The 18931-nt window shown below is 41.4% G+C and overlaps 2 protein-coding genes across 4 annotated transcripts in view; one reads left to right on the forward strand and one right to left on the reverse strand.

The window, feature by feature from the left end:
* Window positions 1-3435, forward strand: part of tmem117 (transmembrane protein 117) — a 48136-nt gene extending 44701 nt beyond the window's left edge. For all 3 annotated transcript variants that reach the window (XM_085412680.1, XM_085412682.1, XM_085412681.1), the window contains exon 8: window positions 637-3435. In XM_085412680.1, coding sequence (XP_085268806.1) covers window positions 637-1298 — 662 coding nt within the window. In that variant the 3' untranslated portion in view covers window positions 1299-3435. The remainder of the gene's footprint in view (window positions 1-636) is intronic.
* Window positions 3436-11554: 8119 nt separating this feature from the next.
* Window positions 11555-18931, reverse strand: part of nell2a (neural EGFL like 2a) — an 88056-nt gene continuing 80679 nt past the window's right edge. Inside the window, exons 18-20 of the mRNA XM_085412684.1 lie at window positions 16884-17060; window positions 13675-13899; window positions 11555-11692 (exon numbers count right to left, since the gene is read on the reverse strand). Of these exons, the coding sequence (XP_085268810.1) occupies window positions 11651-11692; window positions 13675-13899; window positions 16884-17060 (444 nt within the window). The 3' untranslated portion in view covers window positions 11555-11650. The remainder of the gene's footprint in view (window positions 11693-13674; window positions 13900-16883; window positions 17061-18931) is intronic.

Consider the following 18931-nt stretch of genomic DNA (forward strand, 5'->3'; position numbering starts at 1 on the left):
TCATCATCTCTCGCATCTCGGCCTCTTTAATGTTCTCTGCAAATGAGTGTATTTCCCATTTAAAACCGTCCTACTGGTTTCTCTATTTGGTTCTGCCACATGAACACGGCCTGTCATGACTATCAAGGGGAGGCGAACCAGTGTTCCTGAGCTAAATGTTAAACTGTTCAAAGGCTCAGTGGTTCGCAGAAGGTTGTTAACCTTAATGCATTGCATATCCATTAAGCATTATGGAAATGGCTCCGGTGCGGCGTGATTGGTTTAACTGAAAGCTTATTAGCATCATATCTCGGGGAAAGGTAGGGAGTAGTGTCACATATACCAGGGGCGACATCTGCCTGCTATCAGACAACCTGGGCAGTGGTGGTGTGGGCTGTCTCATGGTAATATAGTGATCTTGTTAGGAGATACCGTGGAGGAGCTACCACCTCTATCTGCATGCAAAATGAGAGGAATTTCTGATTAATGAATGTGACAGCATATCCATCTATGGACTCTGCCCGCTTAGCCATGTTTGGTGGAGGCTTGTGTGGTACATCGTTGAGGATATGCTTTAAATCATCTTTACAGTGCGTGCATGCTACTTAGCTTTCAAATATAAGCCTGGTCTAATCCAAGTTGAAATTCTCATTGCAGGTAAGTGGTTCAACTATGGTATCATCTTCCTCGTGCTGATTTTGGACCTTAACATGTGGAAGAACCAGATCTTCTATAAGCCCTATGAATATGGGCAGTATGTTGGGCCTGGTGAGAAGATCTTCACAGTGGAGGAGCCAGAAACCCTCAAGGACTTCAATCACAGCACACTCACCTACGAGTGGCGCTCCACCAACGTTGACCCTAGGACCAACTTAACCTACGTGGAGCGGGACATGTTCCTCCACAGCCGCTACATTGGAGCCAGCTTGGATGTGAAATGCCTGGCCTTTATTCCGAGCCTAGTGGCGTTCGTACTCTTTGGGTTTTTCATCTGGCTGTTTGGTCGATTTCAGGACAGCGAGACCTTCACAGAAAATCCAGACAAGAGTTACGAGAGGATAAAGAGGAAGTCGCCATCCGAGTACAGCAAGGAGATGGGCGCGACGCCAGAGGAGACACATGTCACTATGACCGATAGCCTCAAACGATCGGGAACGCCGATGCTTCTGTCGGTGGATGGGCCGCACTTTGGAGCGACACCCTCTACGAACTCTACGATTTCCATGGAAACCCAAGAGACACATCCGAGCATTGTGATCGACAGCACGGAGCAGGATGAACCGGCAGTCTCTTTCGATGTTCACAAATTCTCCCCGTGACTTGACGAACCTCTGAAACTTTGCACCTGCAGACAGGTTGGAACCAACATGATCAATGGTAAACAACTCGAGCATGTTTATTCAGGACAGCACGAGATGTCAGAGGAGGATCTTTAACACAGTTCTTCAAGTGAAGGACAGAGTGTTATTTACCTAGCCTAACCTTGATGGCTGTTCCAGTCATATTAATATATTTTTGTACCAAAAGCATTTTAAAAGTCTTTAAATGGCACCAATTCTGATACATAGCAGATCCATTGCAAAACCTCAACTGACCAGGTGCTACCTTGGATTTTACATTTTCCTAATTCAATTTTGTCAAGGTACACTAACGGGTGCCTGTAACAGAGAACTATTTCTACAGATGTGACCTTCGGTTAGTGGAGTTTTATTGTTTCAAAACAGTGTTATAACTACAGCAGTGCCTTGATATTTCACATATTCAGATACGCAAAGCATATTCTAAACAGCCTGTGTGACCATCCGGATCTGCTTTACTAATGTCTGACATACTGTATGCTCTTATCATATCGACATCATGTTACCTCATTTGATCCTGAAACGTTATCATTTTAATTTATTCTCATGCGATGTCACTCTTACTACGTTTTAATTGTGTTTATGACCATCGGTGTACGGTGACGACCTCCTCATTTACCCTCACTTGATTTTAGTTGCAAAGATAATAAATGCAATCAGCAGAGATCAAATAGCTAAGCAGCAAGCCACCTCATGATTGCTTATGCGGCTGCTGCACCTTTACTGAATACCAACAGAGGGAGAAAAGGTGGTTTTTGCCCTTGGCATAAACATAAATGTAAACCATTGAAGTGCAGCGGTGACTTCTCCAAAGCTCAGGGCTTCTTTATGTAAAGCTAATGGTTGTAAAAGCAGATTTTCTTTCCTGTTTTATTGCATGAAAGAAAAGGTGCATTATCCTACTGTAAAAGAAACCCTCATTTCAAACATAACTAAAAGCTGCAGCATTTTAGCTTAAACTGGCTTTAATGTGTAAAAGTGTTTGTACACCTAAGTTTGGGGGGTGTTTGGTCCAAAAACATGTTCTTTTTTGTTTTTTTATACAATAAAATAACCATCTAAATTAAGTTTGTTGTTAATTATATAATGAACTTGCTCATGCTTTTGACCAAAGATGCTCAATCATGCAGTATTTTGAACATATTTGCAAGAAAATGTGATGATTTGAGACAAAGACATGTACGCACCGAGACAACGCAAGATAGCATGTGCTCTTGTTGTACTCTGCATTGATATATAATGCACAATATTACACTGTGGCTGCAGAAATAAGAAACTATGACATATATCTATATGATATTTCTCAAATAGTCTGCTTTGTTTGCCAATGAAAGGCACAGCAGTCATCATGTAACAGAATATGACCAGATTTCTTACATTTTGTAAACTTATCTACAGTACAAATTAATATAATTACATTCACATTAATGGATTATCGTTAAATTTTTTTTATCTTTAATTTTTGAAATGACAAAAACAATTAAAATGTCTTTTATTTAAGGTTGAGGTCCTGTTCTGGTAGAACATTACACAGTGGAGTTTTCTGCATTTGTCTTTTTGTGTGTGTGAACTGGAAGCAGAGCGAGAGAGAGATGTCCACTTGTGTCTGTACATGATGTTTTATACTTAACAGTCCGTGTGTGTGTGTGTGTGTGCAGACACATGTGAAGTGTGTAGGTGTTTGCTGCTACACTTCTTTTCAACAAAGGCCATTCTGTGAAGAGGTCAATTTATTCAGCATAATTGGTTTGCAGCTTTTGGTTTAGTAATTATCCTTTTATACATTAAAGCTCTGTGAAGACATTAGATATTAGTGTTTTACCAAAGGGCAGAACCTCTTTGGACATGAAGGGGCTCTAATATGTTTGGAATGCAGCTGTAATTGTTTGGGTTAAAAGTGAGGCCTTTGTCTTGTTCGGACTGTTTTCATTGTGTTGTGCTGCATAACTGACAATTCCTACAAGTTCCTCTCTGTTTTTTGAAGCAAAGGGGATTGTTTTGTGTTTCCACAGTGTACTGTACTACTGTTGAACCTTGTGCTACCAATAAATTAATACATTTTTTACATTCTGTATCGCTTGACCACTTTCCTTAATTCTTTTTGAACAAGGTTGCTGATCTCGATAAGTAACTCGCAAGTTAAGTTCTGCTTTTCAGTTTTTCTATATGCTTGGGAAGTATAGTTGCCAAGCAACAGTGCAGGTCAAGCTTCTTGCATCTGCTGACCCAATTAATGTGGGCAACAGGAGAAATAATGATACTATCTCTTCACAAGGACACTCCAATACGTAGCCTGCATACACATAGCACCCAGCTCAGATTAGCATGAGTTCTCCTCTGAGCCTGTCTGTTGTTTGATTTATGCCAGTGGGAAACAATTTGAATTTGTTACTTGTTTTGTTCCCCGGCGGGATTTGTTTATAGAACATGTCTACGTGTAAATGAGTTATAGATTGGATCGAAAATGTCTGAGGGATGAAAACTGAACTCACTGCCGACAGAATTGGTTCCCAGTGTGGTGTTGGGACTCCTCCATTGAGGTTGAGAGAAAAATCTGAAGGGCCTTGAGATGATTGATAATATATTAAAGAAGAAAAAAAATGTGCTTTGTTACAGAGAATTATGGCACAGTACGGCTTTTCATCTTTGCTGTTTTGCCATGCACGCCGCTTGGCTCTGGATGGCAGTGCCGGATGATCAGAGCCACGCTGGATTCAAGAGGAAATTTTGAAAGGAATGTTGCGAAATTTTTTAAAGGCACTGAAAGAGTCCTACAAATGTTAGGGATCACATTTATAGAGTGAACGAGAGCCAGTCGCCCACTGTGCATTTAGTGTTAATCGGCGAATGTTACTGTGCGAATTTGCTAAATTTATATGACACGGATGGTAGACATAAACACCAGGATATAGTTATTGTGAGCTCTTCAACTTTTACCCTTTATCTCAAAGTGCAGCTGTGTCTAAATAAGAGATGCCGATTACGAGAAAGGGCTGAAATCCAACCAGTGGTTAATGAGAAAATACCACACAGAGGAGTGCGTTATGACAGATCTGTGATGTAACAGTTATTCACTTTCACTAGGAAATATTCAACAATTCTTCTAAGACTCTTGGATGTGCTGATCGCAAATTTAACTATAAAACAATCTAATTTAAATTGTTTGTTCTATTAAAAATGCTCCAACACCACAAACACGGTCATGTGGTCCAGTTTGGCGACTCAAATGAGCTGGGAGCTATTCTGTGTCGACATCCATGTATTATATGTACATATTCATGCTTATAATATAGGATTTCACTCTCTTTTTGGGACTACCAGATGTTACCCTTCAGATCAAGTCCCATACACGCATCTTGGCCTTGCAGGGTTTTTTTTCTTGTAAGCTCTTCTGTTTTGACATATATGCAAAGATTCTATTAAAAAGGGTTGCATGTAAGCCTAAATCTAACCCATTCTTAAAGCATGTGGTTGTTAATAGATAAAAGGGACTGCAGGGGTTGCTGCTGATAAAAAGTGGTTGATCGTTTTAGGTTAAATCATGTTAAACAGTGACTGTTTCATCCATCAGCTGTAGAAAGCTGCTTCACGGGCCTGGAATCCAACCACCGGTTTAACACAACAGAGGAGTGAGTTATGAAAAATCTGTAATGTGACAGAAGCAGTTAAACAAACTGATGTGAGACTATGCTATCGCAGGTGTCATCCAATCCAGCACTCCATTGTCAGTAACCGTGTATCCTGGGATGTGTAATTGCACCCACAACACTTGAATCCTGCTGTGCCATTCACTGCAAAATTAGCTTTAATAAGAGCCTCAGCTAGATTGCTTCAGTAGTAAATATTAAAACACCTGCGGTGTGAAAACCAAGCAGATTTGTGAATACCTGAGGTCTCACGGATGCTTGTTGTTTGTCTGTGAAATAAATCCCATTGCCAGAGTGTATTAGCTGTTTTTACTGAGGCCTCTTCCAAGTCTGCCATTGGGCTGAGAAATTAGATATTGATTTTTTTTTTTTTTTTTTTTTTGAGGACCATGCAGAAAGTGAGAGAGCACATCAAAACAGGCATTTCAAAAAAAATGTTTATGGGGTGTTGGAGCCTGATACCCACGTTGTCTTAAAAGTGTATCGACTTCTCCCTCATTGCCGTGGATGCATTCGTGTTGGAAACGTTCATGATCAATTCCTTTCTGTCTGGTAATCAAATTTTTAGCTTGCTTCTTTTTTTCATGACAGAGAAGCTTTCTTTCAAACTGACTTCAGGCACCTTTGAAATGTTCCCCATTATTTACTATTTGTTCCAATAGCATGTCTACAAATCCAAAAAGACATAAGAACTGCTTTTTGAGGGAGGATATGAAGCACTATTGTTGGACCTAGAGCTAAATATAAGCCAGAAAAATTCTCTAGAGGGAATGAGCCATAGCTACAGATCAACTGGAATCTTCTCTACTGTCTTTGAGCTATCCTCCAATTAGATCAGTGTATCATGTCCTGGCATGGCCCATCACTCTGTGCTGGCAGCTCCGTGACTCTTAGAGACCTTGTGAAATTTATCAGTACTGTCAGTCCCAGCCAGCTACAAGGTTTCCCTTCAGTCTTTTCACCAAGTCTGAGATGGTTTCTGTCCCCAGTGGCCACAAGGGAAAGAGAATTCATCAGCAATTCCTTCTGCGGGTTTCTGATACCTAACAGAGGAACATGTGGCTCGGATAAATCTCTCAGAACCTCCAACAAGTCACTCAGAGGACTGAAACCCCAGGGGTGGGTTTGTGATAATGATGTCTGCCTTACTCTTCCTGTGTCGAGGAAGAGGATCAAATTTTATTCAAATTGTTCGTAAGTTATATAAAATGAAGAGCTGCTTGGTGAATATTTAAAAAAAATTCAGTTGCAATGTCCTTCAGTGGAGCAGCAGGTAAATGACGATAAAATCCAGTGTTGGGGAAAAATGTCTCTCTTTTTTTTTTTTAACCAACATTGGACCTACAAAACTGAAAATATCAATCAGAAAAATATCTAATAGAAAGATATCTGTCACTGTGCAGCGTATTTCTTTGTGAACAGTGGAAAAAGTTGATCTTGACATTGTAAGCCTTGCTGCAAAACTCACACACTGCACTGTTTTAAATAGTTTTATATAATATGTTAAAGTTGAGCTCCATCTCCCGACCTAAGCACACTGAGATTTAAATCAGCTGATATTTTCAGGTGACTGAAATACCAGAAAATACTAGTAAGTCATAGCAACTGACCAAGAGACAGGGGTGTAATTTCGAGGAGGGTTAGGGGGGTTATGACCCCCCCCCTCAATAATGAGATCCAACCAATATAACTCCCCAATAAAATTATGAATTATCTTGCATAAATAGGCTGTTGATTTTCTTTACTCATTTCAGGTATTACCAGCAAAATAGTTGCATGTTTATGTTTAATCATCTGGGAATTTACCCAGATTTATTTATTTATTTAGACAGAGATCTTGATCCCCCAAATGTTCAGCACAAAATTACGCAGATGCCAACAGTCAGAGAGGAGTGTCCGGAATGCATGGAACTGATAGGAAGGCAACAGTAATTAAAGAAACAAAAAAACACTCTTTGCAACTGAGGAAAAAGCATCAAAACATTGAAGCAGATGGCCTGCACTAGCAGAAGACCACACTGGGTACCACTACTGGTACTGAGGCTTCAGTTTGCACGGGCTCACTAAAATTGGACAATAAAAGCCTGGAGAAATGTTGAGACTTGATTGCTGCTGTGACATTAAGATGGCAGGGTCAGAATTTGGTGTAACCATCATGAACGCGTGTATCCACCAAATTTGCTATCGGTGGTGTGTGGGATATTTTCTTGGCTCACTTTGTGCCCCTTAGTCCCAATTCAGAATTGCGTAAACACCACAGCTTACCTGAGCATTGTTGCCGCCCGTGCCCATCTCTTTGTGACCACAGCGTTCCCTGCTTTCCGACTGCTGCTTCCAGCAGGATAGCACACCTCCTGGTTTCCAGCAACTTGTTGAGTCAGTGCTACAAAGAATTAAGACAGTTCTGAAACCAAAATGGGGGTCTGTATACTAAACTGTATAATACAGTTTTGTTAATCTCCTGAGGAGGTTCTTCGTCGATTAAAAACAAGTTCATATGAAATAATCAGTACTAAATATCCTGATTGTAGCACCTTTGGCTGCACCCACAGTTGAAGCTGGAACCAAAAGCTATAGGTGCTGTGGGCACAGTGAGCACTTGTGTGGATGTTTGCTGTAACACAGACAATTCAAAGCGGCTTCCATTCTTGCTTTGGCTCATGCACTACATGCTTATGCATTAAGTCAATCCCGCACAAGCTGTGACAAATAAGCAGAATGAACAGAGTTTACCCTGCAGCGATAAGAGGTACAAATACACGCAAATGCTATAAACTGCACATGTCCATGTAATTCCCTACACATAGTACATGCATGAGATTGCCAAGTCCAAAAAAGATGATTTTCAGGTGATTGTATTATTGCATGCTCCTGGTATCTTTTTGTCAGATAAAGACCCTTCTCATTCTTCAGAGTGCAGTGGATTTTGCAGACCAATTAGAGCAATTTGAAGGCTATAAGAGCACTGAAAATGACATGTCAGCCCAAATGTATTACTAATGCGTTTTTTTTCTCTTGATTTAAACTCCACACTTAAAGTAAAACTGACTTTTCACTGTTGCCTTGCTTCACCAGCTACAATCACAATGATATGTGTGGTCATTAACAGTGAATATAGGACAGGCAGTGAAGTGGACTCCCCGTGGGTAGAGGCATCTGTTGCAGAGGGTTCAGCACTGCCATGGAAAATTGGACATTTAGGAGCCAGCTGGAGGACCAGTCTGCCCTGCTGTGCCACCACTACTCAGGTGCCCACTGGCTTCATGCCACCACCAGCTAGAAGCCACTGGACCAAAGCAGGCCAGATGGTGCCCTTGCCAACCAACGAGCAGCCGCTGTGAACTGTCCACTGCACACTGTCCACTGCCCTATCATTCAACTCAGGGATGAGTTTGGAGTCATGATAACCTGAGTTAAAAAAAGTTTTTGGAGCGAGAGCGATGCAGAAACAAAAAAAAAAGGCTCAAGTGAGCAGAGTGTGTGTTGGAATATAAATGGGCCCCCATTACGTTGCGTGTTTGTTAATGTAAGCAGCTGCGAGGTAGAATCAGTTCGTGGAGAGAGACTTTTCCACAGGGAAATAAAGCCATCTCCGGGCTGAACTCATTTGTCTGTGGCTGTGAAGGGATAGATAATTATATTAGGAGCTTTAAGTGCTCTTCTGCGATACAAGTATTACTACCATCTCCAAAGGCACAGGACAAAGTCGGGAGGAGAGAGGAATCCATGTGCTACAATTGCGGCAGTCGTTGCTCTGCATCCAAATATGCAGACATGAAAGTGTATCCACCACACGGGGCTTTGTATAAAATCCAATCACTGATAGAACGCTGTTAGATCTATAAATCACACAAATTTACTTATCCAGTGTACAATATCTGCGGAGGACAAAATCTCTGACTTTCCTCAGAACAAATTAGTTTTGATCAGTGTTTGTTCTCTTAATTGTTTGAGCTTCACTGTGCAGAATAATGTACGTTCACAGCGTGGCACTAATTCCAATTCATCAGTCAAAAGCGTAAAGTTCCCCCAACCTGAGTGTAAGGTGTGCACCGTCACAGCTAGTTTGGAAGTGAATCACGAGCAGCTTAAACTTAAAGCCAAGCTTGCGTGGCACAAACACTGAGAACAAGGTCTTTGAGTGTGGTAGGACGCATTTTGTGTCCGGTTATTCATTTTTTCACAGAACTAGGAGTAGTAAAAAGGCATTGGATTTTTTTAATGGAAAAAGATATTATTCAAAGCAGATCATTTTTATATCTAATCTTAACACAAGCCTGGCGATGGTTCTAAAAGGGCACGTTTACAAACCATCTTTTATGTGCAAGGCATCAAATATACACCAGCATTCATAATCAGTCAATCTATCAGTGTTTATTTCATTTTTAATGTGTGACTGCAATAATATGACCGATGCGTTCACATTAAAATGTTTTACTGCTGCAACCCGTGGAAGGGAAATTCGTTTTAAGTGTTTTATGTACACATGGCTACCTGAATCGACTAATGATGCGTCATATTTTATAAACTGGGTAATCTGTCTGTAAAATATAACTACATAAGTAGTGTGTTTGTTTCATGCTCAAGTCACTCCCTGTATGTTTAGTTTCCACAGCCGTTTCTTGCCTCACCTGTAGCCAGTCTGCCAGTTGACATAGTCTATAAAGTCCTCCACTGCCCTTTTGCTCTTTGTCCGATCGACTTCACAATCTCAAGCTGTCCAGACATTTTTTTGTTTTCACTCTGCTTGTGGGCTTTCTTTGTTCCCTCTGTTTTTCTTATGTGTAGGGTTCCTCGTCTCCTCTTTTTACGTCCTCCTGCCTGGGACCCGGAAATCAATCTCAGTATCCCATGTTGAAGGATTTCTGAATTGCTAAAATGGATCAGAGAGGAGAAGGCGGGCTTGCAGAGGAGCTATGATCGAGGATGCGCAGGTGTATCCTGTGCATCAGCATATAAAAGAGGCGTGGCACACAGCCAGAATACATAAACCGTGGTGGGTGATTCTTCAAACAAGCAGTGATTTGTATTGTTTCGGTTTTTAAGATGATTGTGAGGCATGTGATTCAGGGTTTGGGTTTTTTTTTCCAGTATTTGTATGTGTGTGAGACAGAGGGTGTGATATCTTGCCACATTGCAACTTTAATTAAAACAGCCATGAATATTTAAAAAAAATGCAAACAGTGTTACCTCTGACTTCACAAAGCACAGGTGTAGTTGGGGTTGAGATTGCTTTAAAATAAGGCTCTGGAGCAATACTACATCATGTTATATACTCAATGGCTCAGCTCACATCTCTGATTGGAGTGACTAGGATCGAAGGAGAGGAAAGGAGGGGATGTGCAATGAGAAAGAGGGGAGGTTTTTAACTTTTTGTCCACACCTTTGTTTGCATATTTTCAATCTCCTAGAAATTATTAGAAAATGGATTTAAGACTTTAATCTGCCTGATTTCCTTTTTAGGGGTCTTTTCCTCTGAACAGTCACAGTGTCTTACACTCTGAGACTTCAGCAAAGTTTACTGCATGTCATGCTGTGCCACATGGATCTAATAAATCCAGTTTTATGTATGCAGACTGTAAGATGATATAGTCTAATCTGCTCAGGCGCTACAGCACATGGTTACAATCCCTTCTCCATTTGTTCCCACGCTATACATTCATCGGTGCAGTCATGCTGGAGGATGAGTACAGACAAACACGTCTGCTACCTAAAGTTAATCAGATTTTCTTCTTTGTTGGAATAATCGCAAACATTTTGTAATGCATGTTTGTGTTTTACAAACTAACAGTGAACCCAGAAACCTAAAAATCTAATTGAAGCCACTGTATGGCCAATAAAATCTCATATCTGTTAAATCGTGATAAATCCAAATTACATAAGAAAAAGACAAGCAATTAATGTAAATGGAAATACTTTATTTCACTATTACACAATAACAAGCTGGAAAAAAAATTACAAAAAAGAGAAATGGAACAAAATGCTGCAAAGCACCACATAAGACGACTCAAATGTGGCAACGGAACCTTATGCTAACTGCCTTTGCTCTAGCTAATGTATCATCATCATCATCATCATCATCGAGAATTTAGAAATCAAAAAATATTTGGACATCAAGCAGAGTCATGCCAGTAATAGTAATATTTTACAGTTTCATGTAGCAATGATTGGGAGTGGGGAATGGTGATCCTTAAAGGTTCACTCTAAGTGGTGAGACATAACAAAGTGGTGGGTTTCAGGAAACCGTAGTCCATCATCTGTTTGGTATGATATACATTTGCATTTGGTATAAAGGAGTTGAGGAAGCAGGCGCCGGTCATAGAGTATTTGCTCTACGAGTTAAAGCTTAGCACCAGATGGGTGGAGTTTACTGTACAGAACATACAATCAACTGTGGCTAATCAGAAGGGAAAGAAAAATACCTGAAAGGTTACATTTTTTTTTACAATTGTCTGTATTTGACAATGTGACACTGGGTGTGTTATTCTGAACTTCCACCCATCTGATTCAGCAGGCCAAAACAAATCCTTACAACGCAAACATTATGTGACCCACGTCTGTGAGGAGGATAGTGAAGAGACACAGGGATGGTGTTATTTTTTATGTATTTTTTTTGTATTTTTTTACATGGAGAACACTGTACAGGTGCCTTCAGATCTGCCAGGACTAAAGGCACATGGGATCCACTGAGCAACAGATGTGTCCATTCTGGAAACACAAAGAAAGAGAAAGAAGAGAGGCACAAGTTTGTTACAATTTAACCTCAGGGCAGCTCGTTTTTTCAACCAGATAATATTTTTGGGTAACAGCAGTGCTGCGGCACACAGACTTGGTTTGGTATTTAGAGTTTGTCTGGGCGCTAACTGATACAAGGTGGCGATTTCTCACTGAGAAATGTGAACGGTCACAGAGTCACTTTGGTTTAACCCCTTCTACGATGCGTGTACCCCGGAGGTCCCTGTAGTTGGGACTATGCTGCATTTGTTCTAAAAAATAAAACTCATGCACAGTGAAGAGGCTGAGTGTTAATGCTAAAACTAAAAGGATGAAAAATTGCTGTGCTTCATTTCTGTTGAATCAGAAAACTGACTCTTTATAATTACTTTCAAATTTACACTTTTGATATTTCCACAAAGCAATGTCGAAAATCTCTAGCTGGCCTGGTGATGAGGGTGAGGATGCTGCATTTCAAGTATCCAAGAGGCCAAGGTTTTTAATTTTAGGCTTGCATTGTAAAGCTGCTACTCCAAGGACTGTTTTTAGGTGAATTTAAAAACTGCGTGCTTAAATAAAATTTGCCCCCCCCCCAAAAAAAAGATGCATAACCTAAAGATGCCTCCCCTCCCCCGCGACCCTGACTCGCATAGAAGAAGAAAATGGCTGGATAGATGAATGGATGGTAGAGATTCCAAAAATTATGATGTTTATTGAAAGTCCTCAGAGAATAGCTGTTATTTTCTGTCTGAGATGCGGACATCATTGCAGGCACGCGCGACGAGAATATTTAATAGTAGAATTTCAAGTGAGGGAGTCAGCCTTGGTGGATTAAGTCCTAAAGCTCAGGCAAACAATTTACGCTCACATTTGGTAATGAAGAGGATATTGCCTGCATAGTTTACTCTCCCCGTGACTGCTCAGCGCTGCAAAATAAAAACTCACGAAGAGCAGCTTTCTCCATCTGATTTACTTGAGCTGCTGATGTGAGTGTTTCTCCAGACGTTTTCAGCACTTCATCCTCAAACCTGTGTGCTCCTTTAGCAGAGGGAAGAATACATCCATGATTTCCTGCTGCAGCCGAGCCAGAGGCCAGGAAAAATGACGCTGCCAGAATTTCAGTTCATTTTCATTTAAAAGAACAGTTCTACATTTAAAAAAAAAATTGCTCATTATAACTCAGGTTACAGACCTGAAACAGGAGTCTTGTCATCACTCTGAGGTTGCGAGGCAACCAGTGGATTTACAGCAAGTTGCCGCTCCGAACCAAGAAGCAGGCCAGCACGTTACATTGTAAACCTATAACTTATTTTTACACCCTAATTAACAACTAATTAAAAATGTTAATTAGTGACCTTTAAAGGAGCTGGTAGGTTTATTACCACTCAACAGAGCCTGTTTCTAGCTTTAATCTAACCGACTGCAGCTTCATATTTAGCAGAAATACAGTGCAGTGCATCCGAGTAAGACATTCTCATCTAATCCTAAACAAGAAAAATAAAAAGCACATTTCCCGAAAGTATCAAAGTTCTGCTTCACAGAAAACTGCATTCTTGTTAATAAATATAAATAAAACATGTAATCTATGATCTAATAAACTCAAAATTAGAAAGGGAATAATTGCGGAACAGAACATCATATCTTATTTATTTGAATTGATACAGCAGCCGTCTTGTTCTTAGAATGAATATTAGATTCATTTTTTTCCCCACAGCAATTACTGTGTGCATCTTGGTTTAACTAAATAGCTCCCAATAACTGCCCTTTTACAACAACTGGTAAATTCAACTTCTGTGAGGTGTTAAAGATGCACAAATTGCCTTTCTGTTGCAAATACTAGTACTCTGTTTTTGCCCCCTGAAAAAGCACAAAGGGTTCTCACTTTTCAAGCCATTTTTCTTTTGTGTCTTGCCTGCCACGAACTAGAGAAACTGTAATTTGCTGTTTCCATGCTGCCGGCAGGACTAGCAGCTTACCTTGCACTGGCACAGAGTGCACTCTGTGCCATGTTTAATCCAGGAGGAGCCGCTGAAGCGTGAGATGTTGTGCTCGTCCGTACATGTCTTGGTGATGTCGTTGCGGATGGTGTCGGCCTGGCAGGGGTCGGTGACACAGCGGGGACAGCACTCGCCCTCGGGCACCACAGTAAACTCGCAGTCCACAGGCGGGCACGGCAGAGGCCAGCAATCCACCTGCCCCTGCTGCGAAGGTGGAGATGGAATTTGAAAAGGATAGCCGAGCAGAGAGAGAGAAAAAGAAAAAGAATCACTGCAAATGCACTTTGCATTTCCTGTGTCTAAACAAGTTATTCACTCAAATGCACATTTCTCCTGACGTAGTGTATTTGTATGCTGGAGGGACCGTCTCGACTTGTAAGGAAGCTAGAAAAATAAAGATGAGCGGCACAGTCTTCCGGCAGCGTCAGCAGTTTTTCCAGACTGTGGAGGTAAATGTTCCACCTTTCTAATTGACTTGTTCTAGTCTCGTTGTTCTCCTATTAATCTTACAGCAAACTTTCGGCGCAGAAAGCCTTCTTGGATTTTTCCCGCTGCCGTTTTCACTGGCCTGAGAAAACGGGTCATAGATTTTGTCCATCCTTGCAACTCTTAACCGAACTGTACTCTACATCATTCTGTCCTGACCCACTTCTGCTCGTGCTGTCATACATGTGCATATCTGCCGCGCGCCTTATTGAAATGAAATATGAGTTCAGACTGTTTATGTTTAAGCACACCAGCAGATATAAAAGGGGTGCGCACGCATGGTGAGGTTTGATGCAAGTGTCCCACCGGGGATATTCAATATCTCTCAAAATCATCTGACTCAGCGTTTCAAAAATGTTGTAGTAAATTAGGCTGGCTATAAAGCGCGCTCTCACACAGAGCTAATGCCCACTCCCTGCTTCTGTGCTGTGTGTAAACATTCGAAGTGGGAAATCCCCCCGAGTGGCACTTTCTGCTCGCTGCCAGAGGGAGGGATTGAGTGTAGCCTCAGGTATCTGTTCCACACTGTGATAGGGGACGATGTCATCTTTGTCTGTTTATGCAGATGTGGTCTGTTATCATACAGGAGAGGCTGATGTCGGGCACAGCTTTTTACAAACAACTGACGCTGGACTTTGATATCTTTGTGATACTTCAGATGAAATCATTTTTTAATATGTCTCCATTCACGATATCTCACTGCTATTTAATCTCTAGATGTAAAGATTTGCTGTTTTTAAGACTGAATGTTACAAAATGCCTCTGGGAAATTAGAACTGGTGACATTTATCTTTGCTTGGGAATTAGCCTGCAATAATTATGCCATTTTTATTCTCAAAAATGAAGCTACTATCTACATGTATGGTTGTGAAAATCAATGGTTTCTTTGATATTTTGGTGATTTAACAAGATGGCAAATTGCAAGTGGCCCGCGTGTGCGCGGTCTGCAAAGGCCACACTCTTGATTTCAAATGATTGCACGGTTCATACAAAAGGATTCACATCTTGGACTTGAGAGAATGTTTTGCCCATCTCCCTGCTGTCACTGTGTATTTTAAGGCCCCCGCTGAGTCTGGACAGCCATGCCTCTGCTAAGTGTAGCAGCATTCAAGGTTCATTTCACGTCCCTGTCACGCTACTGGAGCCCCAGTACGGTATCGCGGGAGCAGCCTTCTCCCTTTCAAGTGCTGCTCTTTGTACTGCGTGTGCTGGTGGCCCTTTGCTCTGCGTGCGCCTCTGTGCATCTTAAACTGAGCATGTTTTATGTCTATCTGTGCGTACATGTGGACATATGTAGGATGTGTGCAGATTTTCAAGCACACGTATACTATGTTTACATTGTGTGTGTGTGTGTGTGTGTGCGTGTGTGTGTTGTTACAGGCGTGCCTGCAATCTCAAATGTGCTCGTGTCTGCTCGTGTCAACACGAGGGCCTACACTGAGTACTGTTTCAGCGAGAGCGATGCTGAAGCAAACCCATTTTCAGCCAACTGCGCTTCCCCGCTGCCCCTCTGCTGAGCGGTGATTTTCAAGCTCTTCTATAATGGCTCGCTGTAAGAAATCCAAAAAAGCAGCTCTCAGGTCCAGGCATCAGGACGGCATTACAATAGAGGGAGGGAGGGGTGCGAGAGGAAATGAAATTGCTATTGCTACTCAGACCATAAATCTGTCAGAGTGGAGCCAATTTATGGTATCTTAGCTGCAAGTACGGCTGATCTTTAAAGGCAACAAAAAGAGGATGAAATAAATAGAAAAATAAGAGTTGTAAAGTGCTGCTCTGAGATCCAAAGCAAAGACGGTTTGTGAGTCATTCAACAGAGGAACTGACACTGGTGTGGGTGAGTGTTACAGCATGTTGGAGGAGGGGGTGGGGTTAGGAGAAGACAGTGGGGTAGAATCTAAAGCCTTCAATTTGCATGTGATATGCATATGGTAATATGGTAAGAAGGGCAACACAGGTGGGAAGATTTATTGTTTTTGTCAGGTTTGTTGGGAAACGCAAAACGCCTCCCTGTTGCTTCAACATAAACACTGTTAAAACCTTGAAAAGGTCAACGCAGCAGAAGATGTGAACACAAAGAAAGCGGCGCATACGTCTAACTGAGAAAGATCTGTGTAGTGAACGAAATGCTGTTTTGTTTCGAATGGGAAATGGGATTAGATGTAGAGGACACTCGAAACTAGCACCTCAGACATACACGCTGCAGAACCTCCTCAAAGCACAGGAATAACACTCCCTGTTTCACCCTCCCACCTCATAGGCGACACTGTTCCCCTAACCTTGAATGTCTTCTCCAGTAAAACGTGTAATTCCAGCACAGCAGAGAACAGCCCTTACAGTTCTTTGAATTCTTTAAAATTTCAGTAATCACTTGCTTTGGTTTTCCACTTGTGCAGAAGAAAGAAATCTTCATTTTCTCCTCTCTGCAACCTCCCTATTCACCTCTTAATCACTCCCCCCCTCTTGCCACAAAACATCTTTCCTTGACTTTTTTCGCAGAGCACATCTCTCATTCATGAGCATTTCCATGGAGACTGGAGTATTTGTTACATCTCTCGTGTGGGCACTGCGGCACGGCAACGAACGCCTATGTTGTCTTCGCTATCACCTTAAACGACACTGCACGAAAGCGTTAAATACCTGCGCTCTTTGAAATATTATCAACGTGCAGGAGGGGGTTGGTACAAGCGCCCTTTACTCACCAGGCACTGACACTGCTGGCAGTTCTCCACCCACGTGTCCCCGCTGCCGTAGGTGAGCAGGCCGTTTTGATGCAGACACTGGCTGCTAAGTCGAGGGTCGCACTCGGGGCAGCAGAACAGGTCGGCGTTGGGATTGTCGCAGTCGCACACCATCCTGCGGCACATCACTTGGCCGGCCTGCGTGGGGAGCACAACTGAGCACTGAGCACAGGATGACGCATGGGCCAAAACAGCTGCACGCACAGACAAAGGCCTCTGCTTTGATGGGATCATTAAACATACATGTTGATGATTAATAATGTAATGAAGGCAGTCTAGCTCATGCCAAGAAAACTGTTCTGAAGCAGCAATTTATGACACGCCAGATTAAAGTGTGTACTCTATGCGTACTGATGCATAGTTTCTATTCATCAGCGTGGTGTTCTCAGTGTTTTCAGACTCCTTCCAAACTCATCAGAGTACAGGAAATAATCGGCAGCTTTGAGAAAGCGTGGTAGGAGTTTTAAGCTTTTTAGGATTTTCTAAGATTTTAAGAATTAACTATGAATTGGTTGAGAGAGAAGAAAAAAGAATTGCATGATAATTGATAATGAAAATAATCAGAATGACCCTGCAGTAGCCAGAAGGTGGTGAAAGGAACAGGTACTTCTGTTGATTGTTTCCACAGAATCTTTATATGTGCATTAATCACGGTGTTTCAAACGCATGTCTAGTATCCCGAGCCCAACAGCACCCATTCATAATAGCGTGCAAATTTTCCATCCAATCCCATTTTAATCGCCGCTTTGCCTTCTTGTTACTGTTTAATTCTAATATTTGGATATTTTTCTGTGGATATTCATACGGTTACATATTTCCCGGCTCAGGATGGATACAGACGATTGTAAAAATAGGAAGTCCGAATTAACTATAGAGCACAAAATTAAATTTGAGTATTTTAAAGGTCCCCTACATTTTGCACGACGACAGCTCGGATAGGCTTGAGTGCCCAGCCCTGAGCTGAAAAAGGAGTTAATAGAATGGATTGAAAATTGATTTCAAAGAGCATGAGTATGATTTCTTTTTTGTAACAAAACTGACAATAAAGTCTACCTTTCATTCCTTTACATTTTTTGTAAAGAATTGTCAGGAATGCATTCAATGTTGCCAGTTAACCTGGTATTTTGATATTTTTTTCTGAACATGTTTTTGAAATTGGTCCAGATGCATCGATGGGTTACACTCCACCCGTCAACACTGCAATCAGAGCAAAACAATGAACTATTTGTGTACTGCTTGACCTCGGGCTGGATGCTCTTTGTCTTTTTTCTGGGGTTTGACTTTGGTTTCCCCTCTTCAGTTAATCGCAGCTCTCCATGTAATATCCGGCTGTGTCCACCCACTTCCAAAACAATAACATGTTTACTCCTCTGCTCACTGAACTGCTCAATACAACTAATTTTGACAGGCAGCTCTTCAATCTCTCAAATCAATTAATATGACTCATTTAATTAGGGAGCCATTTCTGCCCTGGACCTTTGTAATCAAATGAATAATTTGCTGCTTGATCATTCACTACCGACACTAATCCACTATAATCACTTTCCACTACCGCCAGACACTTGGCATTAGGTTGAGTGAAATGCTGAAATGCAAAGTATGACTGCTCTGTGACCTGATAATCATGGAGGAAAAAAATGTGTTTAAGATGATGGAATGAGTTTTCTGGACCAACTGTTCCCAGATGCCTTGTCACTTTGATGTCAGGAATCAATCAAAACAAGTACATCAAGAGCCCCGATCACTCTGATAGACCTTTAAAAAGGACTATATAGAGAGAGTAGCTCATGCGCTTTAATTAAGTTGCTCACCACTACTGCATCATCTCCATCCATCCACCCATACATACATCCTGATTTTAGGACTCTAGTCATGCAAAAAGCATCAGATCAAAATTCATTCACATTTTCATGCATTTTCAGTTAGCGTTATTGCTACATTACTAGCTAGAGAATTAGCCTAGCAGACTGCATATCTAAGACGAAAAGCACTCAGACAGCACAAACCTA

Source organism: Rhamphochromis longiceps, linkage group LG7 (assembly GCF_057381845.1).
Source record: "Rhamphochromis longiceps isolate RC_006_pf linkage group LG7, R_longiceps_female_GT1.1, whole genome shotgun sequence".
In the NCBI taxonomy this organism is placed as follows: domain Eukaryota; kingdom Metazoa; phylum Chordata; class Actinopteri; order Cichliformes; family Cichlidae; genus Rhamphochromis; species Rhamphochromis longiceps.